Here is an 18,270-nt window from a genome sequence, read left to right on the forward strand (position 1 = left end):
AAGTTATTAACTGATCTTACTCGTAAATACAATATAACTAACAATTAATTTGGTACAGGAAAGTGGCTGCGGTAGAAGAATTACTACGATTGATTTAAAATTTGGTTGTTTATTTAATTTAGTAACTAATTTATGTATTCATTAATATGGTAAAATATTTTTTGTAAAATAATTTAAAGTTATTAAATTCAATTGAATTATACTAGCATACGATTTATTTTAATCTTTAATTACGTTTTTATTTTCATATTTTATATTTTAGTGTATGTTTCTAAAACCAGATTATAATTATTTTTTTTGCAAAAAAATTTTTACATAAAAAATCCGCAAAAACGTAAAATCTATAGTTTTTTTAAAATATCTACAAAACGAAACAGGTACATACAACCTTATACCAAAAGAAAGGCTGTAATATTTACTACAAAACGCAAAACTAATATACAGGGTGTCCCATTTAAAAAAAATGAGAAAATTTTGTATTTGCAAATAGTGATCACACTGTATATTTTATGGCTAAAAGAAAAAAATATTAAATTATTTAAAAATAACACTATATTTTAAAAACTTTGACCTATCACCTAAATTTTTATTTTCTTGGAAACATAATCCACCACCCTATAAATATTACCATTTTTCTCAATAAAAATGTAAATATTTCGAAAATTATTAACTTTAGGCCTATAAGACCTTATACAAATTTTTCATATTTTTAAATAATATATTTAAAAATGATTTAATATACAGGGTGTTCCATTAAAAAATACAACTTTGGTTCATACCGTCGTTCTGACTCACCCTGTATAATTGAAAATAATTTTAAATTATAGACCTCTTTGATACACATTAGTTTTGTTATAACCATTTTTTTGTATATCTCATAGTTTAGCCGTAATCAAAGAAGACCAGAGGTTTGGCGCACCCTGTATAAGGCTATTCATATTAAATCCTTTTAAAACCCTCAGTCGCAAAATAGGTGACTTTGAAAGGGATGGTAAAGGTGGTTTTTGTATGTTATTACAAGTTTTAATTGTCAATAGCCCACTTAATTTTTGCCGTCGAAAAAATGCTTGCAAACCAAGTTCTTGAGAAGAGGGAACTTGCATAAAATTTTAAATTCGAAAAAAATATTATAAATCACAACAGAACATAATTTAAAACATGTATCAAAGATAAAAAAAAGTTTTGTTTGTCTTTCGTTTGGCCCCTAAAGACGATTAAAAATTCAAATTATAGCAGCCAGCCCAAAACGCGTCGTGACGTCATCGGGTTATATATGTTTACATTCCGCACCAACAAAGTAAACAAAATTGTATATAATTCTGTGGCTTGGTTCTAAAAGGGCCAATGCCAATATTTTACTTTTTTGTACAGCTTTATTTAAAATTTAAAATTGACCAAACAAAACGCAAAAAATTGACATTAGCCATTTTAACACCAAGCCACAGTATCTCATTTGGTGCTAAAATGACCAATGTCAATTTTTTCAGTTTTATTTTGTCAATATTAAATTTTAAATAAAGCTGTACCAAAAAGTAAAATATTGACATTGGCCCTTTTAGAACCAAGCCACAGAATTTTAAATTAGACATTACAAACGTCAGTAGAAAATAAAGTTATGTGACGTGTGTGAAAATAGTGTTTTTGATCGTTTGAACTATTTATAGAAAATTTGAATTTTTACAAAATGGTTTTATTTTCAATAGTAAACCTTCTTTCCTTTCCTTCAATAACTATATCAAACTCCAATCTCAACAAACTGGTATATATTATTACAATGACATATGATAAATGTCATTAGAATCTCAATATTTTTCCTTTATTCCGCGACGACGAGCTGGCCAAATACCCAAGTAGGTGGAGGCCAATAAACTAAAGAAGAAGAAGAAGAATATACCTAAATGTAACCATAAACGGAACCATATAGTTAAACTATGTGACGTCACGGGTCGTTTGAACTATTTTAAAATACAGAAGACTTTAAAGTACTTCTAAGTTATTATTAGTTTTTGAAGCGTGAAATTTTGGAAATCTCATTTATGTACAAAACTGAACATTATTATGTAATAAAAACAAATGTGCAAGTTCCCTATTAAATAAGCTACAATTTCATAATGAAATATTTTTTTGTATCTGCGATGCTAATCTTTCTATTTTGAAGAAAAGAGCATTTTTACCAAACTACAAAAATTCGTTATTCGCTTTTAACTCCATTTTTTTAAAAACTAATCTTTCTAAGTCGGTCAAACTTGTAGAACCTATTAATAATACATAAATAAAGAAGGCCAATGACTAATTTTAATTAAGGTGGTGATTAGGGGGTGGTTTCCGGTCACTTTTTCGTTGATAAAAAATAGGGACTGACATTCTTTTTATTATATGTCACTTAATTTTTGAGCTAGAGACTTTTTTTATTTCTAGAGATAGATATTTTTAAATACTTTAAATTAGTTTGAAGAAGATATCTTCGAAAAATGCATAGTTTTCCTGTCTTTTGACTTTGAAACTACAATATTTAGTATTTGACGAAGAAGAGCTAAAATATAATAAAGTATAAGCATTTTTGTTAAGCAAAGTTGTTTTGATAAAACGAAAACTGTTTGAGTTATAAGCAGAAAACTGATCCAAAACCTTGATTTTTTCTATATAAAACTAACATTTTCGATAGCGAATAAATCGAAAACTATTAATTTTATCAAAAAAATGTATAGAATGTTTTTTGCTTAAAATGTATGCTTTTACCAACTTTTGTGGTTAAAATATATATTAAACAATTTCCACCCCCCGAGATGGGGTGGCAACCACCCCCATGGTAAAAGCGCCTTTTGTCATCATATAGATTTTGATCCTTGGAGTATCCACTACTTATTCTCAAATTTTCAATCAAATTGGTCCATTCTGTAAAAATTGCGAGGTTTTGTCCTATTTTAAGCTTCATTACTTGGACTACAAATCTTATTTTAATTCTTAATTACACTGTAATATGTTTTCACAATTCGAAGTTTTCTTTCCGGGGAAATAAAACCTCTAATGGGACCAAGTTTCTCGTTACGCCTATTCGTGGTTTTTATTATTTTCAAACCAAAAGAATGAGGAATAAAAGAAGACATGGGGAAGTCTTAAAGTTGCACCTCAGTGCCTGTCTATTCATCATGGTCAAATTCCAAGGAAAACTTGGTTCCAATACTTAGTTTAGAGTAAAACTAATATAAAACAATTCGCTGTAAAACGAAATTAAGGGACGTCTTTTATATCAGTCCGTTCAGAGAGCTCCATAAACGCCCTTAAGTATGTTTTACTCTCATTAGATTATACACCCTCTGAAGATCTCTAATCAGTGGTGGATCCAGGAGAGGGCGATGGGGGCGACGCCCCCCCCCCTAGTGATAATTTTATATATTTTGGTGATATATTTTGGGTAAATACCCAGGGTTTTTACCCGATTTGGGTATTTATACGGGTTTTTTTATTAAAAAATTAGTTGTTAATAAAAAAATTTTTTTCAAGAAATTGAAACATTAACACATAATTACATACTAAAATCTAAATCAGTGAGATTCTCATTCTCACTAGCTCTTGAGCTATCATGTCTATACTGCCGTACTAAGCGCAAAGGGGGTATCTGACACTTTTGGATATATTGAAATTTTGATGTCTAGTAAATTCTTGGATCTTCCTCTATACGTTACTAAAGCCCTTTAGCCATAAATATGAATAGTTTATTTATAAATCGCATATTTTGTTTGACGTATCTACAGTTTTAACCTATTTTGCTAAGCATAATTGGGTGTAACCAACATATACTAAGGTATAAAAGTAGTATCTTCACAGATACGGCTGTTTACCTTTAGTTTTTGTTAGATACTCCTATATTGCCTTAGTACTTAATATACTTAGTACTTCCTATTTACCACCTTTTGCCTCTAGTATGTTTGTAGGAACTACAAATTGTAAATAGATGTTACCTGTTTTTTGATCCAATTTTTGTTCTTGTGAAGTATCAAAAACATTCAAGACAGCAAACACACTGAGATCTGTGTTATCTAAAACCAGGGTTGGCAGGTTTAAACCAACATGCTTAAAACCTTGGTTTAAACCATGGTTTGAATCAACTTTTTCTTTAAGAAAAAAACCTGGTCTTTTTATTAAACCTCCAAACTGGTGTTTTTATTTAAAGTTTTTTATGCAGCTGCCGCAAATGAAGAAAATTAAGATAAATAAATTATATTTTTTACTTTCGAACTTATTTATAAAAATAAAAATTCTTAATCATTTTTTTCATTGTTTATTACTATTATTTTATAAAATAATTTATTCATTTTTAAAGTATTTAGACTTTTGATACTTGCATCAAATAAACCTGGTCTAAACCAAATAAACCTGGTTTAAACAAAAAAAACTGGTTATTTTGGTATTTTTTAAACCTTGGTTTTTGCCTACCCTATCTAAAACTAAATTATTTATACAATTTATAAAATAAAATTATTATTATTTTATAAAATAATTTATTCATTTTTAAAGTATTTAGACTTCTGATACTTGTATCAAATAAACCTGGTTTAAACCAAATAAAAAAAACTGGTTATTTTGGTTTTTCTTAAAACCTTGGTTTTTGCCTACCCTATCTATAACTAAACTAACAATGAACAAGAAAGAACAAAGAATTGTATTTATAAAATACCTTGTGAATGCGAACAACTTTACTTAGGTGAAACATCAAGATCATTAAACGTTAGAATAAGTGAACATCAGTCTTATATTAAAAATAGAGAATTTGATAGATCTCAAATATATCAACACGCATGGGACAGTGAACATAGGGTTCAGTGGAAAGATTTAACTATAGTCCTGAAAGAAACAGATAGTAAAAAGAGAAAAATTATAGAAGCAGCTCTAATTATGCTAAATGAAACCAACTGCTATGAAGCTAATATTTTATATTATATGTCTGAATTACCGATATGAATGAGTCAGATTAAATTAAATTATTAAAAGATTTTTTTTACTAAGCAACAACATTTTTGTTTAATTTAGTAATATTTTGTATTTTGAAAACGACATCCGATGTGGACTTAGAAACGTCAACAAAATCATTTTTTCAGTTAAATTGTGGCTTAGTTCCCATTTAGAATAATAAATTACATAAATGCCACACAGAAATAGCTTCAGGACAATATTGGGAATACATAAACAATATTTTTAAAAAAATCAGAACTTTGAACTGATCAAATTTAAATATCTATTATTAGATAGATTACTAAGCGTTAATGGTCATAGAAGTGTCTTTTACTTGAGCATTTCAGCATAACTACTTTAAATCTTTTATTAATCATTGGTAGTATCTAGTGTAAATACTAAGATTTATTGGTGGTATCTGCTTTTACTTAAGAACTTTGGACGTAACTACGCAGACACCACTTACTTGGCGTAGTAAATTGCAGTTGCAACTAAAACATCTTAGCATTGTTATTATTTTTCGTTGTAAATTTGGCAGTATCTGGTATAATTAATGTAAAATAATAAATTTTACTATTGAAACAATACGTTCAGCTAAAGAAAAAAATAAGAAACTCAATAAAAAAGGTTTGAAGGTTTTACCTAGTAAAAAACCAAAATAAATGAGGTTTGAACTTTAAACGTCGTTTTCTCAGTTTGAGGTCTAATGTAGATACCCCCTTTGCGCTTAGTAGGGCAGTATACGGGATATCTATCTCACTGATCTCACTCTCATTTTCACCCTCATCATCGCTAGTATCATCGCTGAGGTCAATATAGTCATTATTTGGATTTTGTGTCTCTTCAGCTTGGCCTGTTGTCAATTCATCAATTTCATGTTTCCCTTTTTCGTTTTCGTGTAGTAATTTCCAGTTGTGAGCCAAACATGTAATTTTTCCAGCCTTAGTGTTTCTCAAACGATTACGTTTTTTATTGTGGATCCAACTGAACGTACTGAACGATCTTTCAGTTGCTGCAGAGCTAACTGGAGCTGATAATATGCGAACAGCAACTTCCGAAAGACGACTACCTTTGCAGATCCCTTTCCACCATACCAATGGCGATACTGATGCTGCAGAAATCTACACAAATTCTTTTCCCCATAGCCCATCCTTTGCAATATAATTGGCCAAGTCACTGGAAGCCGAAGTGGCAATTTTCATTTTGTCAGCAACTTTGTGAATGAATTCCATTGCGTCCACATGCTCGACTGGCGTTAAATGGCAACCCTGACTCGAGGCAACCCTGTTTGCAGTGTGCTCTTGCCAACGGCGGATCCAGCAACCTTGCAAGGTGGGGGCAATGAAATAAAAAATTTCTCGTCACTAACGTACGCAGGATTCTTTTTCGGGATGGTCTGTTATTTTCTTCTTCTTCATGTAAGTACCATATCCTTTCAGAGAGGTGGTTACGGTCATAGCTATCTTAATTTTATTTACTGCCACCCTAATCAATCATGAAGTTCTTCTTCGCCCTGGACTGCATTTGCCTGCTATTTTTGTAGCAACCTATATTTGGGACCTCTCATTACATGTCCGAAATACTCCAGTTTTCTCTTCTTGGTGCTTTTTATAATCGCAGTAGTCTTGCTGAGACATTATAGTATTGTGTAGTTTCGAATCTTCTTCACCCAAGAAACTCTTAAAATTCTTCTATAGCGCCACATCTCGAGAGCCTCAAGGCGATTTAGATCTTCTTTATTGACAGTTCAAGACTCGACACCATACAGTAAGACCGAGAAACGTAGGTCCGTAATGCCAATTTTAAGTCTCTGTTACATGACACTTTAGACATCCTTCTAAAAGTGGCTCTTATTCGGGATCTTTGTTTTAGAATTACAATTTTATAAAATAAGATAGTTTTTGTTTTTCAAAGTGTATTAAAAGTAACGAAAATGAATAATTTTCCTACGGCATGATGCTGTGCGCAGCCTACAGCGTCTATTGGAAACCACCGGCTTACTTTATTGCAGTCGACAATACAAACCTTTCTAGAAAACAAATTACCATAATATAGCAGCGGCAATTACTATTTTTATCTGGACTCTGGCATTTAATTGAATAGATGGTAATAAACAGATTTATTGTGGGAATTTTTCATTTGTTATGTTCCAAAGACTTTTTAATAATTTTCGATTCCAAGGAATTCTGCCATATTTAGGTATGTTTCAGTTATTCAGTTATCAACAGGACACAAAACTCACTATTTTTTTTTCAACCGTAGGTAATCTCTTTCTTAAAAAAAGTGTCAGTAGACACCAGGCGAGGTCTCAAGGAGGGGGCAATTGACCCCATTGACCCCCCCCCCTTGGATCCGCGCCTGGCTCTTGCAAGCAAGAAGGCTTTGTAGAGTATCTAGAAAACTACCCCAGCGGGTTTTCACTGGCAATTTTAGACTGTTATATTTTTCTCCTTGTTAATCTTAGTAAACAGGGCATTTAATATATGAACATTTTTTTGGCATTTCACTATCTCCGTGCAACTGTTGAAGAATGTTTGTGCTGATTTACAGTTAACTATGTCATTACAGAGTAACTGTAAGGTATGACAAAGGCATCCCAAGGGTACAAGATGGTCATACTTGTCAGTCAATAAAGTAAATGCTCGTTTCATATTGGCTGCATTATCCCCAATGACGACAAGGAACTTCTCAGAGTTGTATTCCTCAATGATTTCTGACATTTTTTTACACAAATAGTCTCCCGTGCGTGTGTTTGTTTTCTTCAGTAGCAAGAAACTCAACAAAAATCGGCTCAGGCTTTGATATTACAAAGTTTACAATACTTTCCTTCCGTATATTGCTCCAGCCATCACACTGAAGATGTAAATTTTTGGCAATAGCCAAATCGGAGCTAAGATCAGCTTTCATTTGGTTATATTCTTTATCCAATAAAGTAGTGGACACACATTTCCTGGTAGGAAGTTTATATGAAGGTCTTAGTTTCTTGAAAAAATCAATCCATAAGGGGTGTTCTACTAAAGATAATGGTGATCCACTAATCATAATATGAAAATCGCTTTGGCCAAAGATTGATTTAGATTGCTCTGAAAACAAAAAGGAAACACACTTTACACTACAAAAGGAAATACGGCAATTTTATTATCATCATCATCATCATTGGCTCGACAGCCCTTTCTGGGTCTTGGCCTGTTCCAGGATTCTTCTCCACTCTGATCTGTTTCGTGCTTTTTTTCTCCAGTTTTTTATTTTTAAGATTTTTATATCATTTTCTATTTGTTCTAAATATCTCAGCTTCGGTCTTTCTCTTGTTCTTTTTCCTACTGGCATCTGTTTGAATATTTTGTTTGGTATTTCGCCTTCTTCCATTCTTTCTACATGTCCCATCCAACGCAGCCGTCCTATTTTAGGGTCCAATTTCATTATACAAAAGGTTTTAAAATAAACTTACATTTTCTTAAGCACTCATCGTGTCCAGAAACCCTTTCAAATCAATTTGTCGTCCAGAGGCAGAGGGAACCGCAGAGGCATGAGATGAACAAGGTATAGAGCTAGGGGTCCTGTAAGTCCTGTTTCTCATTGATTTCATTGGAGTTTCTGGAATGTGTTTACTTCTAAATGGAATGGAAGACCTTGAAGCACATCCTGACATGGATGAAGAAGATAGACATGGCGAGCTTGGACTTGGACGCTTTTCTCTCGCAGGCGTGCTTGGATTTAAACATTGTGGTGGATCAATTATTACATCTTCATCTAGATCGAGCTGAAAAAATATGTCACCTTTACCTTTACGCCTTTATCCTTTACCTTTTAATTAAACAATTCAATTATTTGATTTTTCACTTAAACATAATGAGCGTGAAAATGAGCCAAGGCTAGTTAGGCGGAGGCCTTAAACCTTGATTAGCAATTGACTAATTGGACTGTCATATGTAAAAGTTTATATGCTCAAAAAATTATCATTTTTAGTTTTAGTTGAATTTTAAACCTACCTGCTCAGTTTCTCTATCTCTGTGCTCAACCTTGGTTGACTCGAAAGTTGAAGCACTCGAAAAAAATTAGGTTTGCTTTTATTCTTCTTGCATGCTTTGTCTACTCCGGCAGGCCTACAGCCAGCGGAAACCGTGTGACGAAATGCGGGTTGCCTGCTTGCAAGCTTTTAAAATCTTAAAAACAAAGTTAAGGTTAAAAAGAGGAAAAACCCAAATTTGGGTGGGTAAATATATTTTTGGGTATTTACCCGATAAATACCCGGTATTTATATATTTACCCATCGGGTAAATACCCACGGCACATCACTACCCCCCCCCCCCCTCTCAAACTAAGTTATATAAATATAAAGATTATAAAAACATTCATTTATTCATTTATTTTGCATAGAAATTTAGCCAATCGGCCCCCCTCTTGACGATGCTTGATCCTGCTGGATCCGCCACTGTCTCTAATGAGAGTGAACCGTACGTAAGGGTGTTTATGGCGCTCTGTAAACGAACTGAAATTTAATCCGTCTCTTAATTGTTTTAATATGTTAAGAAAAATATTGAGTGTTATTGTTATTATTTTATCAGTTACTACTACCCACTACTATTTAGAAACAATAGGATTTGTTATTTTCTTCTCTCTTTGCTTTTAATTGAATATTTTTCTATCAGTTATAGACCAGGATTGATCTATAAAAAAACGTCTATTTTTGGATGTGAGAGGTGGCATTCTGATTTTTGCAGATAAAGTTAGGTGACAACTTCAGTAATAATAATTGACTTAGCTCCTTCTCAAATATGCCCGGAACATTAATAAAAAAATTAAAATATTTAAAAATTTCGAAAAACATCGATTTTTTTCTACTTTCTTTGCTTATAACTTTAAAACGATTCGTTTTGGAACAAAGTTGTAGAAAAATAAAATAAAGATACATAATTGAATTTTGTATGATATGCGACTGGTTAAAAATATCTTAAAGTATTACCCTTTCTGCAAAATAGCAATAAATACAAAATAAGGGGGCAAAATAAGCCTGTTGTTTTTCAATGTTTTTTAACCACTTTCGTGGCACTTGGAAACTTAGTAATTCGCTTAGAAAATTCTTATAGCATACTTAAACCGTCTACCAAATTTCGTTAAAATCGGCCAAATAGATTTTGCATAATAAATTTGCAATCTAAATTTTAAAAATGCAAATTTTTTAAAAACTTTCTAAACAAAAAGTAGACCATTTAGAAGTTTTCTAATTTTTCTACATATAAAGAGGCGCTCTACCTATCTAATACACTTTACAGAATTAATTTCGGATTATTTAAGCGGCCTCTCAATGTTTTAGAATTATAAACAATCTTTTGGCTTATAAACAGATAGCTTTGTTTAACAATAAAAAAATTAATTTTTAGCAATGCAAATAATTAAAACCGGTATAATCTGACTTAAGCTTTCAAATGCTGTAAGCAGAATTGCTATTTTATTTTTTAATCAAAAGTTATTCGGGGTCAAAAATTGCAATTTTTCGATTTTTTGAAAGTTCAACCGCGTTTATCTCGAAAATCATGCATACTACGAAAAAACTTGTAAAAACATTTTTTTGCTTAGAATTACCCAAAAAATACAAAAAATTGTTTTATTTTGCGAAAAATTGCTGTTATGGTATTCCTCAAGTTCTTTGTTTACGACAATCTTATCGACATCCGGATCAACTATTACCCAAAAAATTTGTGTTTTACGGGTCAAAATACATATAAAATCTTTGGTAAGACCATCTACATAAAGGAGGCCGTTGTACCCCCTCCCTGGCAACAGCTCTAATTTGTTCATAAGCCAAAAAATTGTTTATGACTTTAAAACATTGCTGAGGCTGCCTAAATAATCCGATTTTAATTCTGTAAGGTGTATTAGATAGGTAGAGCGCTTGTTCATATGCAAAAAAATTAGCAAACTTTTAAATGGTTTACTTTTTGTTCAGAAAGTTTTTAAAAAATTTGAACTTAAAAAAAATGAGAATGCAAAATTATTATGCAAAATCTATTAGGTCGATTTTAATGAAATTTGGTGGACTGTTTAAGTATGTTATAAGTATTTTTTTAGCGAATTACGATGGTTCTAACTGCAACCGAAGTGGTTGAAAAACGTTGAACAAAATCCGGGTTATTTTGCCCCCTTATTTTGTATTCATTGCTATTTTGCAGAAAGGGTAATAATTTAAGACATTTTTAACCAGTCGTGTGTCATACAAAATTTAACTATCTTTATTTTATTTCTCTACGACTTTGTTCCAAAATGAATCGTTTTAAAGTTATAAGCAAAGAGAGTAGAAAAAATTCGATGTTTATCGAAATTTTTAAATATTTAATTTTTTTATTACTGTTCCGGGCATATTTGTGAAGGAGCATAAGTCAATTATAATTATTGAAGTTGTCACCTAACTTTATCTGCAAAAATCCGAATGCCACCTCTCACATCCACCTCAAAACAGATCAGCCTGGTCTATTACAACGTTTTTTTTTTGCTCGTCTTTGGCAGTGCTTCAAATATTGGGAGAATTTACTACTAACTTTCTCAGCACAGCGGACCGTTTAAGTCAAAGCTTTCATTCCTCATCCAAAATAGTCGTAAATTCGGGAAATATATAATAACTATGAGTTATTATAATAATTGATAATAACTATGAGTCAAAAAAGCCGGAAACTAAAACTCGGAAAGTTGACTTGTGGTTCGTAGTGGGATCTTTTGTAATAGGGAACTTGCATAAAATTTTAAATTCGAAAAAAATATCACAACAGAACATAATTTAAAACATGTATCAAAAATAAAAAAGTAGTTTTTGTTTTCCGTTTGGCCCCTAAAGACGATTCTAAATTCAAATTAGAGCAACTAACCCAAAACGCGTCGTGACGTCATATCATTGTATGTTTACATTTTGCACCGACAAAGTAAACAAAATTGTATATAATTTTAAATTAGAGATTATAAACGTCAAGAGAAAATACAGTTAGGTGACGTCACAAGTATTTTGATCGTTTGAACTATTCATAGAAAACTTGTGCTTTTACAAAATGGTTTTATTTTCCATAGTAAATCTTCTTTCCTTTCCTTCAAAAACTGTATCAAACTCCAATCTCAACAAACTGTTATATATTATTACAAGGACATACGATAAATGTCATTAGAATATAAATATTCAAAAATACCCAAGTACATGGAGGCCAATAAACTAAAGAATGAGAAGAAGAATATACCTAAATATAACCAGAAACATAACAATCTAGTAAAACTATGTGACGTCACGGGTCGTATGAACTATTTTAAATTACAGAAGATTTTAAATTTAATAAGTTTAATTTAAGTATATCTAAGATATTATGAGTTTTTGAAGCGTGAAATTCTGGAAATCTCATTTTTAAACAAAACTGAACATTATTATGTAATAAAAAAATGTGCAAGTTCCCCATTATGTATTTTAATAATTACGTCAAAAGATGAGAACGATTTGATTCCAGTTCAATGCTACTACAGAGGTTCTCTGAGGAGATTTATGAAGTCGAAATGCGCACAAGCACATAATGGAAGCCCTATTCTGAAATCAAATCTCAATCATCTTTCACTTTTAGTTTGGAAATAACTAATTTTTCGTAGTTTTTTGTATCATTCTTCATGTCATGTAAGAGTTTGAAATTAAATCTTCATTTTCAGATAAGGTGATAGCACTATATCCATATTCGGCAGGAAATCCGGATGAATTAACATTTGCAAAAGATGATATCATTAGTGTAACTGCTAGAGAAGAAGAAGCGTGGTGGAGGGGTGAATTAAACGGAGTTTCAGGACTTTTCCCCAGTAACTACGTCTCACCGTTGCAGCAATGTAAGTACACTTGATATTATACACATAGAATATCGAAATTGATAGTGTAGAAGTAAAAGGCCACAGTCATGTTTAGTAGTTTAATACTTTTGACACTACTGTCAGATATTTTTGGAGACAAAATAAAGTAACACATTTCAAAAGAGATAAAGATGATATATGAGGAGATATAGAGATTGAGATGTGTAAATGTGTAAACGATATCTTACTTATCTTAAGGGGATGGTAGTTTCGGCTCTAATGCTATTTAAATGGGATTAATTTTTTTTCATATATTGAGAAAACTAATTAGTATTTTTGAAAAATTTAAACGCAGAATGAAAGATTACGTTCTTACCGAGGGCCTAAAGTCCCTGAAAACTTCTATAATGTTTATTTTAATAAGTTACAAGGGTGAAAAACTAAGAGAAAATGTTGTGTGATTTTTAATTTCAAATATCTCGTTCAAAAGAAACTTTTTATTTATTCTAAGGGACTTTCGGCCCTCGATAATAATTTAGTCTTTCATTCTGCGTTTAAATTTTTGTAAAAATATTTATTAGTTTTTTCATATTCGAAAAAAATGGACACCATGTCCGTGGTGATATTTTCCAAACCTATCGAACATTCGCTCTCTTTGTCATACAACGCACTGAGTCAAATAGAATATGATGGCAAGACAGTGACAATTTTAAATATTTGACATGACATCGGGAATATTTTGAGTTGTTGATTAAATAATATTGATAGTGTATTTGATAAATAATTGATTTAAGACGTGAACTTAATAAAAAGTTAATTTATTATTTATGGACGATCTAAGCAGATTGACCAAGAATTGAACAATATATTCTGTGATCCAAGTATTTTATTGTTAAAGATGTTCAAAATTGTAAGCGTTCCATAGTAACAATATATTATTAAAAAATCACTTTAACACTTTTCTCTTTTTATTATCATATTTATTAACTGAATTAATAATTTTGCAATTATACAAGTGACATTTATCCAAGAACATTCAAAAGCCATCTCTTTAAAGTTAATGATGACATTGTCAAGTAGTAATGTACATATCCATACCAGTGAGAATTTTACTACACGTAATTTGCCGTGTAAAGACAGAAAAAGTAGAGATAGCCGTAAAATGTTTGCGAATTATGTACCGATGGCCTTAACGGATATCATCATCATCAACCCGTACGCGTCCACTGCTGGACATAGGTCTCCCTCAACTCATTCCATCTGCCTCTGTTTTGTTCGGCTGCTTCAGTTCGTCTCTCCATCTGGTTGGTGGGCGTCTTGTACTCCATAGTGCTTCTTCTCGTGGCCTCCACCCGACAATACGTTTTTCCATCGGTTGTCCGACAATCTGGCGACGTACCCTTCCCAATTTCACTTTAGCGCCGCGATTCTTTCGACAGCCTCTGTTGTTTTTATTCTACGACGTATTTCTTCGTTTGGGATTCGGTCTCTCAGTGAGCTCCAACATCTGGCGCTCCATAGCCCTCTGATTTACGCGAATCTTACTCCCTACCTTTTTTGTGAGTGTTAATGTTTCCGCTCCATAAGTGAGTACATACAGGCAACACACACTGGTCAAAGATTTTCCTTTTTAGACATATGGGTAAGTCCGATTTAAATACATAGTTGAGTTTACCAAACGCTGCCTAGGCTAATCCTACGCGACGTGGGAGCTCGCACGTCTGGTTATCTCTTTCCAACCGAATTTCATGTCCCAAGTACTTACAAGATGCAGTCTGCTCAATATCCATTCCATCAACAAGAATATTACGATTTTGCACCAGATTAATCATTATTTGCGTCTTGTTGATATTAAACTTTAGTCCGACCTCTAAGGAAGCGTGATATAATTTGTTCAACATTATTATTGCATCATCCATACGATCGGCTATAAGGACTGATTCCATTTATGTTGATACCATATTCGTTCAGATCTACCTTCTTAAAAGTGTGTTCTAAAAGCGTTGTGAATAGCTTTGGTGAGATGGTGTCTCCTTGCCGCACTCCTCGCTGTATACAGAATTTATTTCTTTGTTATTCAGATAGACTTAACGGATATAGAAAGATCGTGTTCTTGGTTTAATTTTATGTAATTTGGATGAGCTTCAATTTCATTGATACTGACAATTTTCCAATGCCGATTGCTTGAAGATATATTTTAGGTGTTGTTATAACTGTATAACAACAATTGTATAATAACAACGTCAATGGACTGGCTTATCGGTAGATGAATTACTACATTCCGCGCAAGATCGAGAACGATATCGGCAAATTTTCATGGAAGCTACCCACGGCTAAAATTTGGACACGGTACTTAAAGAAGAAGAAGATACTGTATTCTTTAGACTGGAACAATGAAACAATTAGCTTTTTTCACTGATTGATCCGGTTGTCAAGGGACCCAGACCTATGCGTTTGCTAATTTTAGATGTGACTTCCAGAGCTTTATGTATTCCATATAATTCCGCTGTTTGTATACTACAGATTGTTGAAAAATGAAATTACGCTATTGATTGATCTATTTAAGTAACTTACAACTTGTACCATATTCATTCTTGCTGGAATCGGCAGACAAGGAACATATTTACGACTTAAATATTGTATAAACATTTTCAATTTTTTTGCAACACGAAAATGCAGCATCTGCATAATACTCTGGTTAAATCGGACAGTGCAGGAAGAATCTATACCGGTTTCGGAGATTTTTTCCTCCTCATCAGTAGTCCCATATCCTCTTCTCTCCGATTTCCCCAGGTATCACACTTTGGGCCTTTCCGAATTGCAAAGAACGAAATGCCGCGGATGAACTAGAGCCATCTACCGAAAATAAATATTTTGTGTTGGTTTCATGTGACGTCACTTGCTAAGACGCGGATGGCGTGCAACGGTATTTATGTTGTAAGAACCATATACAGTGATGAGTGCGCTAAGAACCGGCAAAATAATGCAAAATGTGAAAAGCACAATACGTTGTGAAATAAAAGAAGATGAAACTAATAGAGGTGGGAAATTATCGATAGGAACCCATCAATTTCCATTACATTACACAGTTTCCCACCTTTAGACGTATCGGAGGAGTAAGACAACAACTGTCATTGTGACAGGAGAATTCTATAAAATTCTCCTGACACAGACGTCTAAAGGTAATGTACACTATGTAATGTAATGTACATTTATAGGTTCCTATCGATCATTTTACACCTACTAGTTTCGTCTCTTTTTATTTCACAACGTATTATGTTTTCCTTCTTTTGCGTTATTTTGACGGTTATTAGCGCGCTTATCACTGTATGTATAAACTCGTATACTATTCGTCGTGTGCAAGTACTTGGAGGGGATACGAGAAACGATCGTGCGCGAATAACGGAGAAATTTTGCAACTGTCTTAAATAATTCATTGTCAATTGAAATTGTCAAATTTACGTATCTTCTTCTTGTGCCACTCCTATCGGAGATTGGAAATCATCAAGACTACCCTGACTTTGTTTACAGCTGATCTAAAAAGTTCATTAGTGGTCCAGCCAAACCACTCTCTCAAATTCCGCATCCACGACATTCTTCTACGGCCTGGATTCCGTTTTCCTTCTATTTTTCCTTGCATTATATTTTGAAGTAATGCGTATTTATGACCTCTCATCAGGTGACCCAAATACTCGAGTTTTCTTCGTTTTATCGTTAATAAAATTTCTGGGTCTCTTCCTATCCTTCGTATTACTTCAAGATTTGTGATTCTTTCAACCCAACTTATCTTCAGCATTCGACGGTAGCACCACATCTCGAAACTTTCAATATTTTTTATGTTGTTCTGTTTGAGAGTCCAGGCCTCTACACCGTATAATAGCGTGTTAAATACGTAGCCATTTAGCATTCTTAATCGTAGAGGGATGCTTATATCTCTGTTGCAGAAGAATTTTTTCATCTTTATGAAGGTGGCCCTGGCAATTTCGATACGTCTTTTTATTTCATTGTTTTGGTCTCCAGTTTCGTTTATTAAAGTTCCCAAGTATTTATAACTTGATACTTTTTCAATTTGAATGCCGTTTATACTAATATGTGCTGGTTGTGTCATGATTTTACTGAAGACCATATACTTGGTTTTTTTGATATTAATGTTTATGCCATAATTGTTGCAAGCAATATTTATGTTTGTAAGTAATCGTTGTAATTCTTCTACTGTTCTTGCAACTAGTACGGTGTCGTCTGCGTATCGAATATTATTTACAACCTCTCCATTGATTAAGATTCCTTCATTTGCTTGCAAAAGGGCTTCCTGGCAGATGCTTTCACTATATACATTAAATAGCAGTGGTGACAAAATGCATCCCTGTCTTACTCCTCTACGTATTTCTATTGCTTTTGATATCTCGTTTTCTATTTTGATGTTAGCTTTCTGATTCCAATATAAGTTGAGAATTATTCGCAGATCTTTATTATCTATGTCTTTTCTTTCAAGAATGTCTCTTAGCCTATCGTGGCGTACTCTGTCAAACGCTTTTTCAAAATCGATAAAACATGCATGTACTTCTTGATTAACGTCTAGGCATCTTTGTGTAAGAACATTCAAACCGAAGAGAGCTTCTCGAGTATTTAGTCCTTTTCTGAACCCCATCTGTGTATTACTAATATCTGACTCCAACTTTTGATAAACTCGGTTGTGGATGATTTTTAGAAATATCTTTAGTAGATGGCTCATTAAAGATATTGTTCGATGTTCTGAACATTCTTTTGCATTGGATTTCTTTGGCAGTGTAACGAATGTAGACAGCAGCCACTCTTGAGGTATAATACCAGTATTGTATACTGTGTTAAATAAGTGCAATATTATACCTATTGATTCATCATTCAAGAGCTTTAGTAATTCAGTAGGAACCTCATCGGGTTCATTTGCCTTTCCAGTTTTGGAATTTCTAAGTGCCATTTCTACTTCACATTTTAGGATTTCAGGTCCCGTTTCACCATTTACCTTGTCAATGTTATTTCTGTTGTCCTCAAACAATTCTCTTATGTATTCACTCCATCTATTAATTTTTTCTGGTAAGTCTACAATAATATTTCCGTCTTTGTCCTTAAGCAAACTTATTTGATGTCTTCTTTGGGTTCCTGTAAGTTCTTTTACTTTTTTATGTATATTGAATGTGTCATACTTTCTTTCATAGTCTTCCATTTCTACACATTGTTCTTTAATCCATGATTCTTTGGCCTTCTTTATTATTTGCTTTATGTTCTTATCAACCTCTCTGTATTTTTCTGAATTATTCTTCAATTTGCGTCTTTCATCCATTAGTTCTAGTATGTCTGGTGTCATCCACACCTTATGTTTCTTTGGAGATTTGGTTGGGTGTTTCTTTCCCGTAGTTCTTATTATAGTGTTTATATACTTCAGTTTTTCATCTATGTTGTCTCTTCTGCGGATTTGGTTTTCTGCTACACTGAGGTCGGTGTTGATTTCTTCGCGCACTGTTTGTCGTCGGT

General features: G+C 32.7%; 1 protein-coding gene across 4 annotated transcripts in view; it reads left to right on the forward strand.

Annotated features, from left to right (window-relative positions):
• The window catches only part of LOC114330018 (intersectin-1-like), a 205,185-nt gene that overhangs the window by 118,775 nt on the left and 68,140 nt on the right, over positions 1 to 18,270 (forward strand). For all 4 annotated transcript variants that reach the window (XM_050644297.1, XM_050644298.1, XM_050644296.1 and 1 more), the window contains one exon: positions 12,628 to 12,798. In XM_050644297.1, coding sequence (XP_050500254.1) covers positions 12,628 to 12,798 — 171 coding nt within the window. The remainder of the gene's footprint in view (positions 1 to 12,627; positions 12,799 to 18,270) is intronic.

The sequence above is a fragment of the Diabrotica virgifera genome, chromosome 2 (assembly GCF_917563875.1).
Source record: "Diabrotica virgifera virgifera chromosome 2, PGI_DIABVI_V3a".
Classification (NCBI taxonomy): Eukaryota; Metazoa; Arthropoda; class Insecta; order Coleoptera; family Chrysomelidae; genus Diabrotica; species Diabrotica virgifera.